The sequence below is a fragment of the Belonocnema kinseyi genome, chromosome 5 (genome assembly GCF_010883055.1).
Source record: "Belonocnema kinseyi isolate 2016_QV_RU_SX_M_011 chromosome 5, B_treatae_v1, whole genome shotgun sequence".
In the NCBI taxonomy this organism is placed as follows: Eukaryota; Metazoa; Arthropoda; class Insecta; order Hymenoptera; family Cynipidae; genus Belonocnema; species Belonocnema kinseyi.
Window position 1 is genome coordinate 67,182,659 of NC_046661.1, and position 18,791 is coordinate 67,201,449.

Sequence of the window (18,791 nt, forward strand, 5' to 3'; positions counted from 1 at the left end):
CTAGTCGGGAGTGGTGCTGACTGAAAACAGATGATTTGGAGCGATTCGCGCGCCATCTGTTGGTCATTCTAAGGACTTATTGAACTACCCTCGTAACAAAATGGAAGTGGAACCGCAGCTTCTTATTGAGGAACTCGCCTTGGAAAATGTGGACAACGAAGGCTTGATTGAAGCTGAAGACATATGTGCTAGGGATAATTAACGTCATGTACCGGATCCATTAGAACCACATCCGCATACTAATAACGATGATGTAGATAGGAAAATCTCTGAGAAACTACCGCACCTTGAAAGAAATTTTTGTGATGCTTTGCTAGAGTTTTGATATGTAGAACCAAAACTAAGGCATTCGCTGCCCAAAATAAACATAAAAAATGATCTGCGTGCACTAATAGCACATCTCGACTGCAAGGTTTTACATACGTATTTCAGCGTAGTACAAAATGCGTTAGAGGTGCAAAATATTGTATACTGTGCAGCTTTGGCAACCGTTAGAACGTTGAGCGAGAAAACTAGGTTTGCAAATGCAGTTTTCGTCCCAGCAAGGGATCAAGATCCACCATGGAAGATCAGATTGGATATGGATGTCAGCAAAGTAAGGAGCGAATTGGGTCGATTAACTCGGTATAAAAAAGGAAATAGAACCAGAAAGCTGATAAACCATGTTACTAAAATCATCCACCCTCGGCACATCGAGACATTAACACCAGCAATATTGGATGAGACTATAGACTCCCAACGACAGAGACTTGATGTTCTTACTGCTAGACTGCGTCGATACAAGAAAAGTAGTGCACGAAGGCAACAAAATCGAAACTTTTAGACAGGTGAAAGAAGGTTCTATCGTGAAGTGAGAGTAAAGCCAAATAACCAGCAAGACACCGAAGTCCCTCGATTGGAAGATATGACTAACTACTGGTCGCCTGTTTGGAGAAAAATGAACAGATGCAATTTGGACACTGCGTGGTTTAAACTGGAGGAAGAAAGAGCAAGCTATAGCCCTGAAATGCAACTGACAAACATCACAGCTTTACATGTTTCAACGGTCTTGAAAAGGGCAAGTAATTGGAAAGCTCCAAGTCCGAACATGGTGCACAACTTCCGGTAAAAGTACTTGACGAGTGTGCATCTTGCGTTGGCAAGGTGTTTTCAGAAGATCATTGATCACCCAGATCTATTTCCAGGCTTTATGCTCTAGAGTACTACGTATATCTTACCAAAAAAAAACAGCGACTCAAAATCCATCTGAATTTCGACCGATAGCCTGTCTTCCAACAATTTATAAATTTCTTACAGCTATCATTGCAGATAAGACATATTCTCATTGTAACGTGAATGACATTATTACAGAAGAACAAAAAAGATGTTGTAAAAACTCGCGAGGCTAAAAGATCTAGTCACTATAGACGCTGTTGCCATGACTCAAGCTTGTAAGCATCAAAGGAACTTACACATGACATACATTGACTACAAGCAAGCGTTTCCTTCCGTGTTGCATGATTATTTGCTTGAGGTATTAAAACCTTATAAAATCTGCCCACACGTTATTGAATTTCTAAGTCATTCGACAAGGATCTGGCATACAAGAATCAAGTATTTTGAACATGGACAACCAAGGATAACTAGATCAATACGCTTTACGATGAGTATATTTCAAGGAGACTCCTTAAGCGCAATACGGCTCAAGTTCAGGCCAGAAACTGCAGCAATGATTAATGTCACAAAGCAGCTTTCCAATGATATCCATATGGAGTTCGGACTAGATAAATGTAGAACAGTGTATTTAATCAGAGGGAAATTAGGGGCCGCAGAGTTAAAAAACAAGTTCGAAAATGACATCGAAGCAATGGCTGCAGGCCAAACATATAAATAAATGGGTATTCTTGAATCTACGTGTATTCAGCATACGATAGTTAATACAAGCCTAACGACTGCCTTTACTGCAAGACTCAGATTGATTATAAAGAGTTTTCTCAAATTGGCAAAAAAATCAGGGCAATCAGCACATATGCCATCCCTGTCCCCACGTGCTCCTTCGGGCTCATAAAATGGTCTAAAACCGACGTTGAAAAGTTAAACAGAATTGTTCGCGTAGAAATGACGAAGCACCGAATGCACCACAGAAATTCAGCGATGGGGCCTTGAATATCAACGCAAGAAACCATAGAGTAATTAGATATACAATGGAGGCAGAAAGCAATCCATGGGGAGCGCGCAAAACGTTAGATCAAAATAAAGTGGGTAGTGAGGCATCCAATATTTGGCTAAAAAAGGGTGTTCTCTATCAGTACCAGGAATAATCGAAAACAGGTGTTACAACAAGATGTGGTTGATCGGTGCCGATTATGTGGAGATACCAACGAATCCGTCAAGCACATTATTGATGGTTGTCGCTTAATAGTTCAGAGAGAATATACGCACAGACATAATGATGTAGCGGGCATTATACATCAACAACTTTCCCTAAACCTAGGACTCTTAAAAGAATGGATGTATTTCTATAGATGCATTCCAATGGCCGTTTTAGAAATCTAAGATTACATCTTATACAGGGACGTTACTATTCAAACGGATCATTACATCCGCGTCAATCGATCTGACATCTTGAGGAGAGAAAAAAGGCGGAAGAGTCTACATCACCGACATTGTTTGTCCGCTTAACCGAAATTTGCAGTCAACCTATACAACCAAGATCCGCATGTTTAGCGAGTTAAGGCATGAAGTAAAGACCATATGCAGGAATGTTAATCGTGCATCTATTCATCCCATTGTGATTTCGTCTACAGGCAATGTGCACACAAGATACACTGAACATCTTACACATTCAGGAGTCAATAGGGTATTCACAGCAGCTCAGAAGATGGTTTTATTAAACACATATCGCATAGTAAGAAACTTTCTCAAACATCAGGAAATGAGCGACTAAAAACCGGTAGAGTAGCAGATGGTAGCTTTAAGAAAGCATCCAGAAGTGACTTTTATCCATGTAATGGAGATTAAACAACAGGTTGATTTGGCATGGAAAAACGAAGGCAATGAATATCATTTAGAAGAAGCCGTGTCAAATGGTCAAGCGGGAGCAATTTATGTTCTTCCTTAACCTATTGATGATCCAACACCACCACATCCTCTAAAGGTGGATGGCCTAATACAACCAGAGGCAGAAGCAGAGGTTCAGCGCCTTTATTTTATGACGTATCCTAGGTTCTTATCTAGGGTATGCGTTATCGTATCTAGGGTGTGCAAGATACGCTCTGCAGCTATCATTGGGATTTCCTTAGTCTAAAATGTGGAAAAAGTATGCTATAGTGGTAATAACACCGTCTTGTCTCGCCGAAATTAAACCCTCCGTGCCCTATTTAAATCTAGGTTATTTGAGTAGAGAAAACATAAGTTACATTTTTGTTGAAGATACCATGTATTCTCTTGTCGAGAGTGATAATATTTTATGCATTTTGCTCACCCTTGACATTAAAGTTGAGGCCAAGAGTTCCAGAAGTTTTCTCCGCTGGTTTGAGATTCAGCATTCCGCGATAACTTTTTTATACAATATTCCTAATATTAATAATAATCATATCTAGTCACAGCTACGTTAGTTAGAAAAAAGGGAGCTAGATATAGTTACGTTACTTATAACCGTAACTACATAGTTAAGTTACTATATATAGTAAACAATATAAGGATCGAATTGAAGCGCGCAAGGTTTCTTGTTTCAAGAAGTAATTTTAATTTTTAATAAGTTCTTTTTTTGAGGAACTGGAAAAATACTGTTAGGAATGATGTCATATACGAAATGTATGCTAGGGTTATTATCAAGGGGAAGAGTCAAATTATATGTATTATATGTAGATATCAAACGATTGCTTTCTTACCAGGTTTCGTAGTTAAGCAGACAGGCACTGCAGGACAATATTGACCAGGTCCGCAGTTAACGTCGATCATTGCACATGCTTGATGGTTACCACACGCCACTTCCTTACAAGGATCTTTACATCGACATTGTTCACATCCAGACGCATCCACCTCGTAACCATAAGGGCATTTTAAATCACAGGAAAATTTAGCGCATCTGCTTATGAGATCCCTTATTTCCTTGCAGTTAACACGGTTTACGTCTATGTTGCTTTGCAAAGTGACACCAATTTGGTTTACACAGGAACATACATCATTGTGACACTGAAGGGCCTTATAAGAACCATCGTTTTCACATTGAGGTGTTGGAATCGCCAAGACCATTCCGTCCCGGGTTCCTTCCATATATTTGTGGAAATCCCGAAGGTACTCGCACACTGTAAATCATGCGAATAATTAAATATAAAATACAGTCGTTTTATCAGGCATGATGTTTAATATTCTTGCCAAAAATAAGGCTCTTGCAACGACATGTAGGAGACATGCTTTCGGATTTCAAGGGATTAGGAGTGGTGCACGAAAAATGCACAGGATTTGGAAAGATTGCGCATTTTGACGCTTGAGTCTACATTATTTTCCTGTAACTTTGATTGCGAGACGAGTTCATGTCAGGTAGTGAAGAAACAACAACTCAACATTTTTGGCGAATTCGAAATATTGACGGAGCTATGGCAGTTTAGAATGGTTAAAACCCTTTTTTTAATTTTTTAATCTTTAGTCGTAATAAGCTGATTTAACTTATTCAGTTAATTTGTTTTACAATTAATGTGAGTTTCATAATTTATGTATGAAAATCAAAAAGCTGCGTTGCATTTCACTTACACCATAATCACTGCATCTAACCTAGTTCACTTGGAGCAACTAATGGGTCTATATTTAATAATTCCTTGCGAAAAATTTATTACATTGTTAAATATAAATTATAATTAGTGAATTGACGATCCTAATCATCAGGCATATAGTGGGTAGGAAAATTCTGAAAACGCGCGGAACTTCAGAATTAATAGTTTATTTTAATAACACCAATCAATGATATGTTATACAATAAAGCAACGACACAATGGTCCGAGCTGTTCACAGAATTAATCTAAACACCACGAAGGCCTAGAGACACCACGAAGGCTAAATGTTACGCCACGTTGGGCCCTGGTTTCGAGACACGTTCGCTATGAATTCTCTAGACAGACTGCCTCTCTTTCGCGCTCACAAACTACGAATCGTTACGATACGACTGTCAACTAACATGCTAGTGAAATGTAACTAGATTATTTTGAAAACTTAAAGTTACTAACACTCGGCTAATTTTCATAACATAACTCTAATCAATGGTTAATGATACATTTTGAATTATTATAGGAGGGCTATCTTCCTCGTTGTCACTTTTATCTTCATCGCTTTCACTATCACTATCGCTTTCATATCTACGCCATATTTTCATCTGACTTACGTGAGCCATTTTTGCTAGTTTTAATTTACCTTTCGCAATCAAGCATGGAATTCAATAAGTGTTTGCGAGGAGCATTCCCGTAATTACTAAAGATCCCTTATTTCTCGCCTGCAATTTCGTTGATCCGTCGGTAGACTTTTTAGGCTCTTTACAACGACAATTTCGCCTAACCTAAACCTTAAATATTTCACAAAAGATTTATGGTACCTATCCTTCGCCTTAGTGTTTCTAACGGCATACAATTGTGCAAAGGACCCCGCACTAAATATATGGGAAAATGGCTTTCGGTGGATTTAGCTGAAACTTTGTCATTTTTGAGGTTATAAGTGCCGGATGAAATATCCGTAAAAAATCCAAAAAAATGGACGGTTTTAGCGCTATGTGGCGCTAAGCGCTCAAGATCAGTGAATAAAACGAATTACAACAGATTTTGTTACAAAAGCGAGGTCAACATAGAAATCACAGTTCTGATCGTGGTCTGTCATATTTTTGCCTACACCGTTGACTCATATAGCGCGCTTCTCAAAACGATTAAATTCGAAGCGCCCAAGATTTCAACTTGACTAATTAATCACTTCTTTAAAGGCAGAAATGGTACCCAAAGTAACATTAGTAACTAGTGCGCGCATTCCGATAATAGTGTACCCTTCGCAAGAGGGCCGAACGCTAAGCACCCATGATCAGCGAATAGAACCAATCCCAGTAGCTTTTGCGAAATATTAAACTATTTCTGGCTCTTGATTCGGGTTCGCTTGTTCACCTCTATTAGCAGCGTCTAGAATCCTTTGTAGCAAGGAAGTTTGAGGATACTTTACGTATAGCTGGTGACGTGCATAACCCAGGAACCATAAAACGCTTGCAATATGTGCGCAAGCGCCAAGAATTCTGGCCCCTGACTTACATGTGCAGTAATAACTGAAAAGCGTTTCATTATTGTCTGGTCCTATGTCATCAATCTCATTGAACGCTATCCACAGCTGGTACCTTGTCGTATTTCGAAAACGAGAAAATACTCGTACTCTGATCAAACCAGGTTCATTAAGTCGCGTATCTAGTTGAAACTCCTCATCTTCTTCTCGTTGCAGCTTGTCTTGAAAGTAAGATGGGGCAAGTTCTACTTGATACACGTAAATTGTTATGTCGCGTATTTCTTCCAATGTAAGGCGAGGAAATGGTGGTACTTGAAGTTCATGCCGGCGATTCCAATTTGCATTTCCGTAGCGCATATTGTCCACTTCTACGCGCGGTTGCACAATATTTGGCTCACGAGCTCTCGCTATATATTCTCTTGCAAGCTCTGCTGTAGCGCCTTGCATCTCGATAACAGGATGGTATCGATTAATTATGACACCAGTAATACGAAAGAAGTCCCTGAGATAGTGTACATGAGCCATCGGAATGGTTTTCTCGAAGAACTTGAAAATGGACTTTATGTGGCCATTTCTGGATTCCACTATCCATCTAGATTTCATTATTAGCTGAGCTTCGTTTGCTTCTTCCGTTACGAATTAACTCTGTCCTTGTTGGAGAAATGGTGGTATCTTGGACACAATTCCTAAGCGTTCTAAAAGTGGTTGGGCATCTCTATATCCACGGTCCTCTATAAAAATATCACCAATGTCGAAAATTTTTCTTATACCTTCCACATCTCTTTCAAATTCGTTAATAAGCATTTGTGCGTCATTGTTTCATGAAAAATATGGTCCTTGTATTTCAAGTATGTATCCGTCTTGAACAACAATGAGAGCAGGTTTTACCAAGTGACGTCCTTTATGTTTGCAGAATGACTGTCTAAGTACGCGAAAGTTACTGCTCTTCTGCATGTAAGCATAAGTTCCATCGATGATAGCAATAGCTCTGGGGATTTCTGGTTGTGGATTATGAAGTTCATTGGCGAATGATGTCACGTGTCTTTCAATGAATTCCTCTTTGCTTATCGCATTAAATCCAATGTTACCAGGCACAAATCGCTGCATTAAATACTCTCTCACAGTAGAAATGGCCATGCTTGTAGCTTACCGGCTCGAATAATGAAAAATCATTTTGAGAAATTCATCAGAAAGAATTTGACGCATTTTGCAAAGGAAATTCAGCAGATCTTTTTTCCTCACGTATTTGGCACCATGTCCATGTAACTGAGGAATAGGATCACAAAATGCATACAATTCCCTAAATTTTTTCTTTGTTACAGGAGCAATAGCTTCAAACTCTTCATTAGTGAAACTATCCTGACTATTAAACGCCGCGGCCGCATGAACATTTGCTTCGTTACGAAGTTGCTGCAAAAACAGAAGTAACTGCTGTCCCCGAATCCTATACGGTCTATCAATTGCTTGTAGTACAGGAAGCAAGGGAACTAAGATGAAACCATGTTCATCCAAATGATTTAAGCATGCTCTTGTTTCTTCTGGAATGAAAATGCCCATGACAATAAAAGCGTTAACTCTACATTCAGTTGAAAGCCTTGGAGTATTAACATCAGCATTACAGAACATGCACGTTTACCTGCCTGATTGTGTAAGAACATTTAGGCTTAAACAGCCTGGGTCAGGTTGGAACTCCTCTATCTCATTGCGAATCGATTGATTGCAATTAAGACATAACCCACTCTCATCGGCGACTTCAAGTGGTGGTCTTCGAAGTTAAAGGCGTCTAAAAATTGCATTGTTTTACCTATCAGGATTATTATTTCCATCAATTCGAGCCATTTGTGCTAGTTGATAGACTATCGCACACATAGCAATTAACTCGAACTCTGAATGCTATTTTTAAACCATAAGAGAAACAAGCTCTTATGGTCTTGAAAGGCAGATGAATATATTAATAAACGAAGGAAAAATTCAGAAACAACAAAAAAAAACAAACACAAGAAACTAAACACAAAAAGGGAATAAGAAATACAACACAATTAATACAGAAGGGAACAGATAGGAATTTTTCTTCCTAAGCTTACCAATAAAATTACTATCCGCTCTCGAGACCTTTCACAAAAGAAATGACAAGCATACCATCGTCAATAGAAATAATAAGTGAAAGGCCTACTTTCAGTTTGTTGCTCATTCTGAAGTCGTTCGCGTTTTGCTTTAAAAAGTGACAGTCGTTCATCATGCAGCATTCACTCATTATTTCCATCGACGACGGTATGTTTGTCTGTCATTTCTTTTGTGAAAGGCCTTTGAAAAAGTGATTTATTAGTCAAGTTCAACTCTTCTGCGCTTAGCGTTTTCCCGTTCTGAGAAGCGCGCTATATGAGTCAACGATGTAGGCGGAAATATGACAGACCACGATCTGAACCGTGATTTCTAGGTTGACATCGCTTTTGTAACAAAATCTGTTGTAATTCGTTTTATTCACTGATCTTGAGCGCTTAGCGCCGGATAGCGCTAAAACTGACTATTTTTATGGAATTTTTTTACGGATATTTAGCTAAATCCACCGAAAGCCATTTTCCCATACATTTAGTGCGGTGTCCTTTAGTAACGTTATAGATCGCTACCAAAATATATTGGTTACCTCGCGCGGATAATACGAACGGTCCTAGATGATCTTGGTGTACTATTGCGAAGGACCGACCTCCGATAGGAATTGGGTGCAATTCCCCTGCTTGCTGGTCTGGTTTATGTTTAGCTTGGGGGTATGAAGTACCAACTACTTTGCGTATGACGTGTCCGCTTCTTGGGGTACGAAATGAAAAACGTCATTCAACGCATAATCTACACGTTCGTAACTTCTCACATACTTTTTCAGATTTGAAATAGCCATGTCTAAAGGCATTGCTTATTATTTTTACAGCTTTGCTAATTGTACGTCATGGTCATTGAAGTTTAGCAGATGCGTTGTTCGCACTTTGCAAAATTGAGTCATTATGTTTTTCAGATTAGGTGGGGATATCCAAGATGTCTACACTCTGAGGGCTAAACAACAATACCAAATGCATGGGACTAAACTTTATTTTTATTATAGCCCTGATTGTGCAGACATCTTGCTAGCTTACGTCACAACTTGAAATACTTAATATTATAAATGTTAGCGCATATGTAACTGGAGGGAATGAGGCAATGGCAGAGTTATTGGTAGAATAAAAGAGACCTGTAAATGAAGGTTAGATAGTTTGCATGTATGCGCAAGTGAAGAACTACTTTGGAGCAAAGTTGAAAAGACCAATCACGTTGCTGTGCGATAGAGATAGATTATCCCCCAGACTAGCCAGTGGTGGCAGAAGGCGGATATCTCTGACATTCGCAGTAGTTATTCCTGTGCATTTTTAGGTTATGCACAGCTCTGTGTCGATTTAAAAGTACAAAATAATCACTACTGCGCATGCTAGAGATATCCGCGTTTGCTCAGAATATAACTTTTTATCTTGAATGATTCATACCTTAATAAGAATACATAGTGAAGCATAGGCATGTTAAGATCACTAGAAAAGTAGAATATATGAATGCTAAATTCTCGAAGCATGAAGTTGTTTGATATTTAAGATGAAAAGGTCTTTCTATACGCGCATTAATAGCATCATCAAATTTGGCTAAATTAAAAAAAAATATTAGGAAAACGTGCAAATTCAATTTGATCAAAATAAAAACTATTTGATCAAATTAATAAACATTCTAAACATTCATGCGTTAGAAAGAGAGATTCGATAAACTAAATTAGTGGGCATCGGAACCCCACCCCTGGTAATTTCAATCATGCTCATACCTCAAAACCTAGTTTCACAAAGTGGAATCCGCATGCCTTCAACTTTTCTAAGACCATAGAATGCTTGACATCAGCTGTAAAAACTTCAAAACAGTAACATCTGACTTTTCGTACCCCACCTAGTCGGTATTTCGTACTCTATATACTTGGTATGTCGTACCCAAAGTTCGAAAGATATTTGAATCCCAAACGAGGTACAGTGAACACCGTTATAATTTTACTTGCAACAAAATATACCCCCACGTTTTTACTGTGCATAGGCTAGTTGTAACATTTCATTCTCATTACACTGTAGTAACATCGCCCCCAACCCCTCGGCGCATGCATTGGTATGCAGCTCAGTTCATAAGGCTTCAGGTTTGCAATAAGCTAGAATCGGTTTAAACGCCATTTTATCTTGAGCCGTTTAAAAACCCTTTTTCCCTTCTTTCATCCCATTAAAATTTTACATCTTTTTTAATAATTCAGTCAACGGAGCCACCAAACATGCGAATTGTGATATGAATCTTCGAAAAAAACTAGCTAAGCCTATACAATTACGTACTCCGTCAAAATCACCAAAAATACGAAATTCCAAGATCGCGCGCAGTTTCCTTTTTCCTTTATCAATTCCATATTTTCCGAACATATTGTCTGAATATTCAACCTTTTCGAGACCAAATTTAGATTTCTCAATGTTTGACGTTAATCCGGTATCTCTTAGTAAGCCTAAAATTGTATCTACTTTTTGCATTAGAACATCTCAAGATTTAGGATGAACTAAGATGTCGTCATAATAAGTCAAAGCTAATTTATTCCCATGAGGAGCAAACACAATCTTCATCAATTTCGAAAAGTAAAATGGCGCGTTTATTAAGCCAAACATGGCACGCTCAAATTTACCGGTTTCGTCTTGTGTGATATAAGCTGTTTTTTTTGCACTTTCCGTCAGAGGCATTTGAAAGTAACCGTTCACTAAATCAAGAACGGCAAACATTTCTGCTCCGTACAGTTCGTCTAAGCCGTCATCCTTCTGCATTTTTCCCGCAAGTGTTTTAGCATATTCTTGACACGCAGGGATGCTTTTTAGGCCATTAGCAAGTGAAAGCATGGTACTTCCAAGAGCGCCGATGATAAGGACGATTAGTTTAACAGAATATTCCGGGTGCAATCGTTGCAACTTCCTTATAAGGTCTCGATACCTCTCTTTCTTTGCATTTTTCTTGGTTACGATGTTTTTGTCAGCTGGTGCCGAAAATTCGATAACGAACATGGTTCGCTTCTCGAAGTCAAGGAGAACCATGTCAGGCCTCGAGCGAGTAACAGAAACAATTGTCGAGAATATAAAGTTCCAGTATATGCGGCACTTCCCATTATCGACATTTGACTCTATTTCCCTAGGAGCAACTAGAGGAGCTATATTATAGTTAATGCCGTAAAAGTGACAGAGATGGTAATAAAGTACTCTTAGTGCCGTATTGTGCTTTGAATGTAGGTCGGTCCCGCGTGAGTTGGACAACTAGATAGTATGTGAGCTAAATGCTCTGGGTGTGCGTGGCACGCCCTGCAGCTATCATCAGAAATGTTTTGGCTCAAAATGTAGCGACGGTATGTTAAGTTGGAAATGACACCGTCTTGGCATGCAAAAATGAAACCATCCGTTAGCTCACAAGACATTGACTGAACCTTCACATTTCTGTGGAAGATACCGTGCATCCTCTTATCGTGGAGCTGTTCATGAAAGTTTTTCTCTTGTGCTTTCTTAATCCGGGCTTTCAGGAGTGAGTACTAAAGATAGATAAGATTTGATGCATTTTGCTCACCCCTACTACTGAAGTCAAGTCCGAGTGTTTCAGCAGCCTCCTCCGCTTCTTTGTACAGAATCGCTCCTTTGCCCATTTTTGCGTGATTCCTGACCATTTTAAGAAGAGGGTCTCTTCCATTTGCGATTCTATGTGCTGTACCGATAATAATCCTGTTGTGAAGAATTTCAAGACTCAATATTCCGCAACCCCCTTGACGAAGTGAGATGTACAGTTGCGGAACGGAAGACTTAAGGTGCATGCTTTTGTTCATGTGCATAACCTTTCTTGTCCCGATATCAAGGGATCTGCGCTCGTTCTTCGTCCATGGAACTATTCCAAATGAATAGAGTAATACCGGGACGGCAAGCATGTTCGTTGCAGATACTTTATTCCTCGTCGACAGTTCGGAAGACCAAATCTGTCGGATGAGACGTTTGTATCTGCTTCGGAGCGTATCCTTTATAGATGTCGCATCCTGAATGCGGCTCTGTGGCACGCCTAGGTATCTTCAGGGATCTTCAGGGATGCCATTGAGTTTTCCTCGCTTCAAATAAACCTTGGCGCATTTGTCTGACAAAGGCAGATGATAAGTCTATGAGAGGTCGAATCGAAAGCTTTCCGATAATCAATCCAGGCCATCGATAGATCACGCTGGTAGAATGCTGCATCTTTGCAGACACATCTATCGATGAGCAGGTTCTCCCGACATCCGGCTACGCCTTTCTTTGAGCCTCGTTGTTCATACATTTCTTGACACACAGGTTCAATTGCCCGAACAATCCTATCATTTAGGATAGCTGCGAATAACTTATCAAGTATGTTCAGACAAGTTGTTGGCCTGTAATTCTTCGGCTTAGCTAAGTTGCCTATTTTCGGCAGGAGTATTGTGCGCTCTTCCACCAACCACTCCGGAATCGGCTCTTCTGACTTCAAATATGAGGTGAAACTACGGGCCAAATGCTGATAGGTTGAAGAAAACTTCTTCCACTAGAAGGTTTTGATACAATCTGGTCCCGGTGCGGAATAGTTCTTCATCCCTCTTAATACTTTTTTCACCTCCACGGTAGTGATGGGTGGGTATTCTTTATCAGGTGTTATGAGGGCAACACATAACTCCTTGAAGCTATTTATATTTTCTGAGCCTTCGTCCAGTCTATGCTGCACTTCGTAGACTTCTCTCCAAAATACTTCGACCTCTTCTGGTTCGGGTGGGTGTTTGACAGTAACCGGACGGTCTTGGAAGAGTCGAGATGGGTCAGAGAGAAACGTTGAATTTTTTCTGACCCACCTCTCCCTCCACTCTAGACTTCCCTTAGCGTCAGATAGTATCCGTATTCTCCCAACAATATGCTGCCTAATGGCCAGCAGCTTTGACTTGTTAAGTGTGTGATAAGGGGTCCGGAGTTCGCGCGCGAACTTTCGAACCTTGGCGGTAAAATTCCTGCCAGATTTATGGCAAGTTGATGCATTCGTCTTTTGGTCTTATGATCAACCGTTGGTTTTGTTTTGCGGTTCGCATAGCCCAAAGCTCTCGCTGCATTATACATACAATAATTGATGGCCCAGAGGTCAGATTCTCCGGAAAAATGTCCACGAAGCTCGTCATCCATTTCAGCCAGATCTTTACGCTTGAGAGAAACCTTGGTGTTGATGTTTCCCCGGGTCGTAAAGCATCGCTCTTCCTCTATTGGATGCCTGCCCGCGGTTGGTCTTAGTGTCGCCACTCTTTCTCTGTTGCCGACTTGTTCTAGTTGCGGTAGAGTAGGCGTTCCGCTTACATAGCCCCTTTTTCGGAGTATTTCAGCATGGCTTCGCAGACGTTGCTGCGAAAAGTGGGAAAGCTCCAAGTGTTTCTCGCACCGCAGAGCATGCAGCCTCTAGATTGGTCAGCATTGTTGGCCGACCCATTGTCGGGAGCCCTGCGCGTTCTGTTGTTTTTAACCGCACTTACTACAACTATGTTTGGTGTTGACATTGTTGTTCCCACGAGAAGCTAGGGAAAGGGTTTCGTCCATTCAGCAGAAACCCTGAGTACAGAGACCTACTATCCGCAACCCGAAGATGCGTTTGTCTTGATTATTTATTTTCACCCGAATGAAATTTATTGTGGCTCAATCTATATTAACCGTTTCTACTACTTTGGGTTCATTGAAAAAGTTGTCTCATGTTTCTAACTTTGGATACGTTTGAAAAGGAAAGCCTTCCTTTTACACAAAGTTAAGTGTATCGACGTATCGATAATAGGCAAATTGTAATAAATCAGTATACTTTCTTCCGACTTTGACGTCATACCCTTAAGCGTCATCTTGTACTACACGAATTCGAACCCTTTCCGCTTCACACCCATCTACGATCAAATTTTCTAAAATGATTCCATCTGAAATTATTCCACCTCCACCGAAACCTTCTATTTCATTAGGCATTTTTGTAAATTCAAACCCGTTCCTTAATACAGCTGACACTCGAATCAAGCAATCTGAATTCCCAGAATCAATCAGCGCGAGAAATTATATGTCCTTTATTGTAATTCGCTTTCCATACTTTTTGCTATTTCCCTCGAATAAATGTTGCTTGGTAAAATTCGATTCAGCTATAGGCAACTTAGGTTTCGTACAATTAGCAGAAAAATGTCCTGTTTCGTTACAGTTGTAAAATCTTACCTCCTTTTTGATAGTAAAGTCTTTCGAATAGTGATCCTTCGCATGACTTTTAAAACACTCTATATTGATACTCACATCCTTAAAGTTCTTAAAACTACAATTATGTTGCTGCACATGTTCGGATTCCTTCGCTGTTGTCTGCATTGATCCTCGTTGCTCGCTACTTGACGCACGTGCTTTCCGTTGATCAACTAATGATTTCACGTGCTCCCTCCTCGAGCCAATTATTTGCTTTCTTGCCGCTTCCAAAGCTTTAAACTGCTTTATATCTTTGAGCAAGTCGTCTATATCGGAGTGCGATTTGTTCATGACGGCGATGCTCAAATCCTTTGACCAAAATTCAAGGGCTAACTGAATTTTCGTTACATCAAGGTCAAAAGCCACGGCTTTCCATAAGTGCAATCTATCGGAGAAATATTCCTTCGTGTCTTCATTTTCTCCCTGGCAGCGTTGTTGCATCACGCTGAATTTTCCTGTCAGTCATTTCTCGTGCGCGAATGTGGTCACAAAGGCTGCTCGGAACATCTTTCAGTCCTTGATTTCCTCCAGATTCGCTAAATACCAATTTTTGGCCGCTTTTTCTAGATGGCTACGCGCAGTCTCGAAAGCTACGGCCTCTGTCCACTGGTGTAGCGTTACCGTCAACTCAAGCTGCTTTAGCCATGCCTTTGCACAACTAGCGCTCGTCAATCTATCAATATTTTGAATGTTGTGGGAAAGATCTGGTAGAATGTTATAATGTTGAGTACGCTGACTTTCTTGGGAAGCTTGTAACAGAGCCGCGTTTTTATTAAATAATTCAGTCATTGCAGCTACTAGCTCTGGCATCTCATACGTTGGTTGTGGTTGATGTTGGTGCTGAATGGGTGAGGGGACTTGTGTTTCTGTTGGTGGCTGATGTAGCTACCGGCAGGCAACCGAAAGGATCTGTTCGGAAAACGGAGCAGTGAATCCCGAAAAATAATCCTGCCATTGGGCAACTGGATGGTCCCATCATTCAATCTCACCGTTCCTAAAGGTAATTGTCCTACTAAATTCACAACAGCCTTAACAGCGTCTCTTTCGTCAGACATTTCGAACTTCCCGTTACATTCACAGATCACAACTGCACTGGTTCACACATTTGCCAGACAAATAGCACCGCGCGTACACTTCCGATTCTTTGTATGGGCTCGTTCTCAAACGAAAAAATTTAACGGCAGCCATATTGCTTGCACGAACTTCCTGATTTTATTTATAGGTTTATAGCTCCGAAAACATGATTTGTTCACTCGTGAGACGGTTCGCAATTCACCAGGATCATACAATCGCGAAGACGCGCGACATTTCAGAATTAGTAGTTTATTTTGATAACACCAATCAATGACGAGTTATACAATAAACCAACGACGCAATGGTCCGAGTTGTTCAGACAATTAGTCTAAACACCACGAAGGACTCGAGACACCACGAAGGCTAAATGTTACGCCACGTTAGGTCCGGGTTTTGAGACACGTTCGCTATGAATTCTCTAGCCAGACTACCTCTCTTCCGCGCTCACAAACTACACATCGTTACGTCACAACTGTCATTTGCATGTGTAACAGAATCCTTATCATTTACTTATTACCTATTACCTATTCATTTACACATTTATTCGAACTTAACTGATAAGCTCCACTCTAGCAAAGCAGAATAATTGCGTTACTCTTAATAACGAGTTCACGATACCTCTGGATTAAGGATCGGTTAGTATAGTGATCTTCTATGTTATGAACTAATAAGTGGACAATGCTGGTATTTACTAATATAGCAATTATGTCGCTCAGTTGAGCCCTGTATAATGGTGTGGAAATTTCGGCGTTTATCAATTACTTTCGTGCTCGCTTCTCTTTTCTTTTTTCTGCACTGGATACAGTTAATTATGATATAAGTGGATCTACACAATCTTCACAAGCATCGCGTACATCTTCTACCCCACGTGGCACACTTCCCGAAAAAACCTGGTATTTTCTTAGGATTTATTCCAAGTGGCCAGTAGAAAAATCAAGGTCTGCCTTAGGTTTAGAGCTATACTTAAACCTACTTTAAAAATAAGGTTCATGCCCGCCGCGATTTTTTGTTTTTAATAATACTAATTTAAGGATGTTGGTTAAATGCGACTTAGAATTATTTTTTTCATAGGTACGGCACTGACTGAATATATATTTTTTCTGAAGGATTTGCGAACGAAAGATGGAAAACTTCTCGAATATCCTGGGCTTTGCGAGATCCTCAGATCAATAAAATGTTGAAAAATCAAAAAATTTGTTAAGAAAAATGATTATTTTTAAGACAAATATGAATTTTGCGAAAGATAAAATCAGCGGATAGCAGATAACCGCATTTGAGCAGTTAGAATCGTTTGCAAATTTATTTTTTACTCACATTTCTGACATAATAGAAGAATTCTCGAGATATACCAGGTATTCGAAAGGCCACATTTTGATCATGGTGATCGTAAATTTCGCGAAATACTTTGCGAAATAGAGAAAAAGTCAGAGAAAATTAACATGCCCTATGTGTATCTTGTAACTATATTTTTAATCAGCCACCAGGCTAGCTGTCAACTACATGCCAATGTACTGTATCGGAGCATGCCGTTAAAAACAAAAAATCGCGGCGGACACGAAGCTACGTGTTAACCTAGGTTTAAGTATAGGTATAAACCTAGGGCAGATCTTGATTTATCTCCCGGCCACTTGGACCAAGTCCTAAGAAAATAACAGATTTTTTTCGGGAAGTGTGCTATGTGGGGTAGAAGATGTACGTGACGCTTATGAAAATAGTGTAGACCCACTTATATCATAATTAACCATATCCAGTTAAGAAAAACAACGAAAGAAGCAAGCAGGAATGTAATTGATATACGCCGAAGTTTCCACATCATTACACAGGGAGAAAATGAGCGACAGAATTTCTATATTAGTAAATACCAGAAATAATTTATAGGCTTCCTGTTTTTGTGATCGCAACTAATCTGTTATATTATCAGTTACCAAGAGTAACGCATTTAACCTGCTTTGCAAGAGTTGAGCTTATTAGTTGAGTTCGAATAAATGTGTGTTGACACAACTATCTCTAATACTAATTTGCAATTCTTGGTCTGGAATCAGAAATACTTTGTAAAGCAACACTTTGAAGAAACACGAGCTAGAAAAGACCGCAAGGAGTTCTTGCAAATATTTGGTCTGTTTCTGGAGGGTTTTTATCATCATCAAAAATATCAGATCCGTTTTCTAAGTGCCTTTACTGATTCTCGATGGATAAACAAAGTTCTTTGTTCCTCTAAAATATATATGTTTCGGTAACAATTTTCCTTGACTTCTATCGAACTGAGGGTTTAAAAAATATCTGCACTTTCATAGTGGAACTGTATGTAAAAAATTGATTTACGGCACATCTTGCTACGCCTGCGCCAATCAATGATTTTGAGTTTTTAAGGCGCTTATCAACTACGGCTCAACGAATCATATTTTCCTTTGGATTTCAAAAGAAATATGGTTATCATCCTAAGGGATTCACCTGAACGGAAAGATTAGATTAATTCACACATACGCGATGTTTTTTCTGTAACATGCACTAAGAAGTACTAACAAATATTACGAATGATGTCACTGAGCGGAGCGTCGTATTTACGACGCATTACGGCGAACTGATTACAGAGTAATCAAAACATTACATCAATAATATTTTTCTGATTTAGATTTAATTACTGCTTTCTTCTTATATTTTTTATGAAACAGAAATCATTAAAAAATATGAAAATAAATCTCTTCCTTATTTTCTCGAATTATCTTATAGGACCTTAATTAATATTTTTATACGATAAAGTTTACAAGTACTCTGTTGATGACTGTAGTAATAAGCTATTCAAAATTTTTAATTAATCACTATTTTGTACTATTTTAAATCATGGATTTTCAAATATATCAAGTTTTATCTGAAGAAAAGCCTTTTCCACATTCGGATTTTTAGATCTTACACTGAAAAAGCTATGCAGCTTTTTGTTCTTGTGTATTCATCTCATTTAAATCTCATGGGGAATTTTAAGGACCATGTTTGGAGGCTAAATATTACCCGACTTGCCTACAATTTGGGGTACTTTCTTTTTTTGAGAAAACGAGAAAATTTTGCGAGTGGGAGAAAACAAATGAAAAAACTTATATACGAGGGTGGATTGATAAGTTTCCGGCCGGACCAAGAAAAACAACGTTTTTAAGAATTTTTTTTTTTTATTTCTCAACATAATCTCCTCCAAGGCTGATA

At 39.3% G+C, this 18,791-nt stretch overlaps 1 protein-coding gene across 1 annotated transcript in view; it reads right to left on the bottom strand.

Annotated features, from left to right (window-relative positions):
• LOC117173234 (cysteine-rich motor neuron 1 protein) overlaps nucleotides 1–18,791 on the bottom strand; it is a 175,931-nt gene that overhangs the window by 78,390 nt on the left and 78,750 nt on the right. Inside the window, exon 7 of the mRNA XM_033361696.1 lies at nucleotides 3,873–4,289. Within this exon, the coding sequence (XP_033217587.1) occupies nucleotides 3,873–4,289 (417 nt within the window). The remainder of the gene's footprint in view (nucleotides 1–3,872; nucleotides 4,290–18,791) is intronic.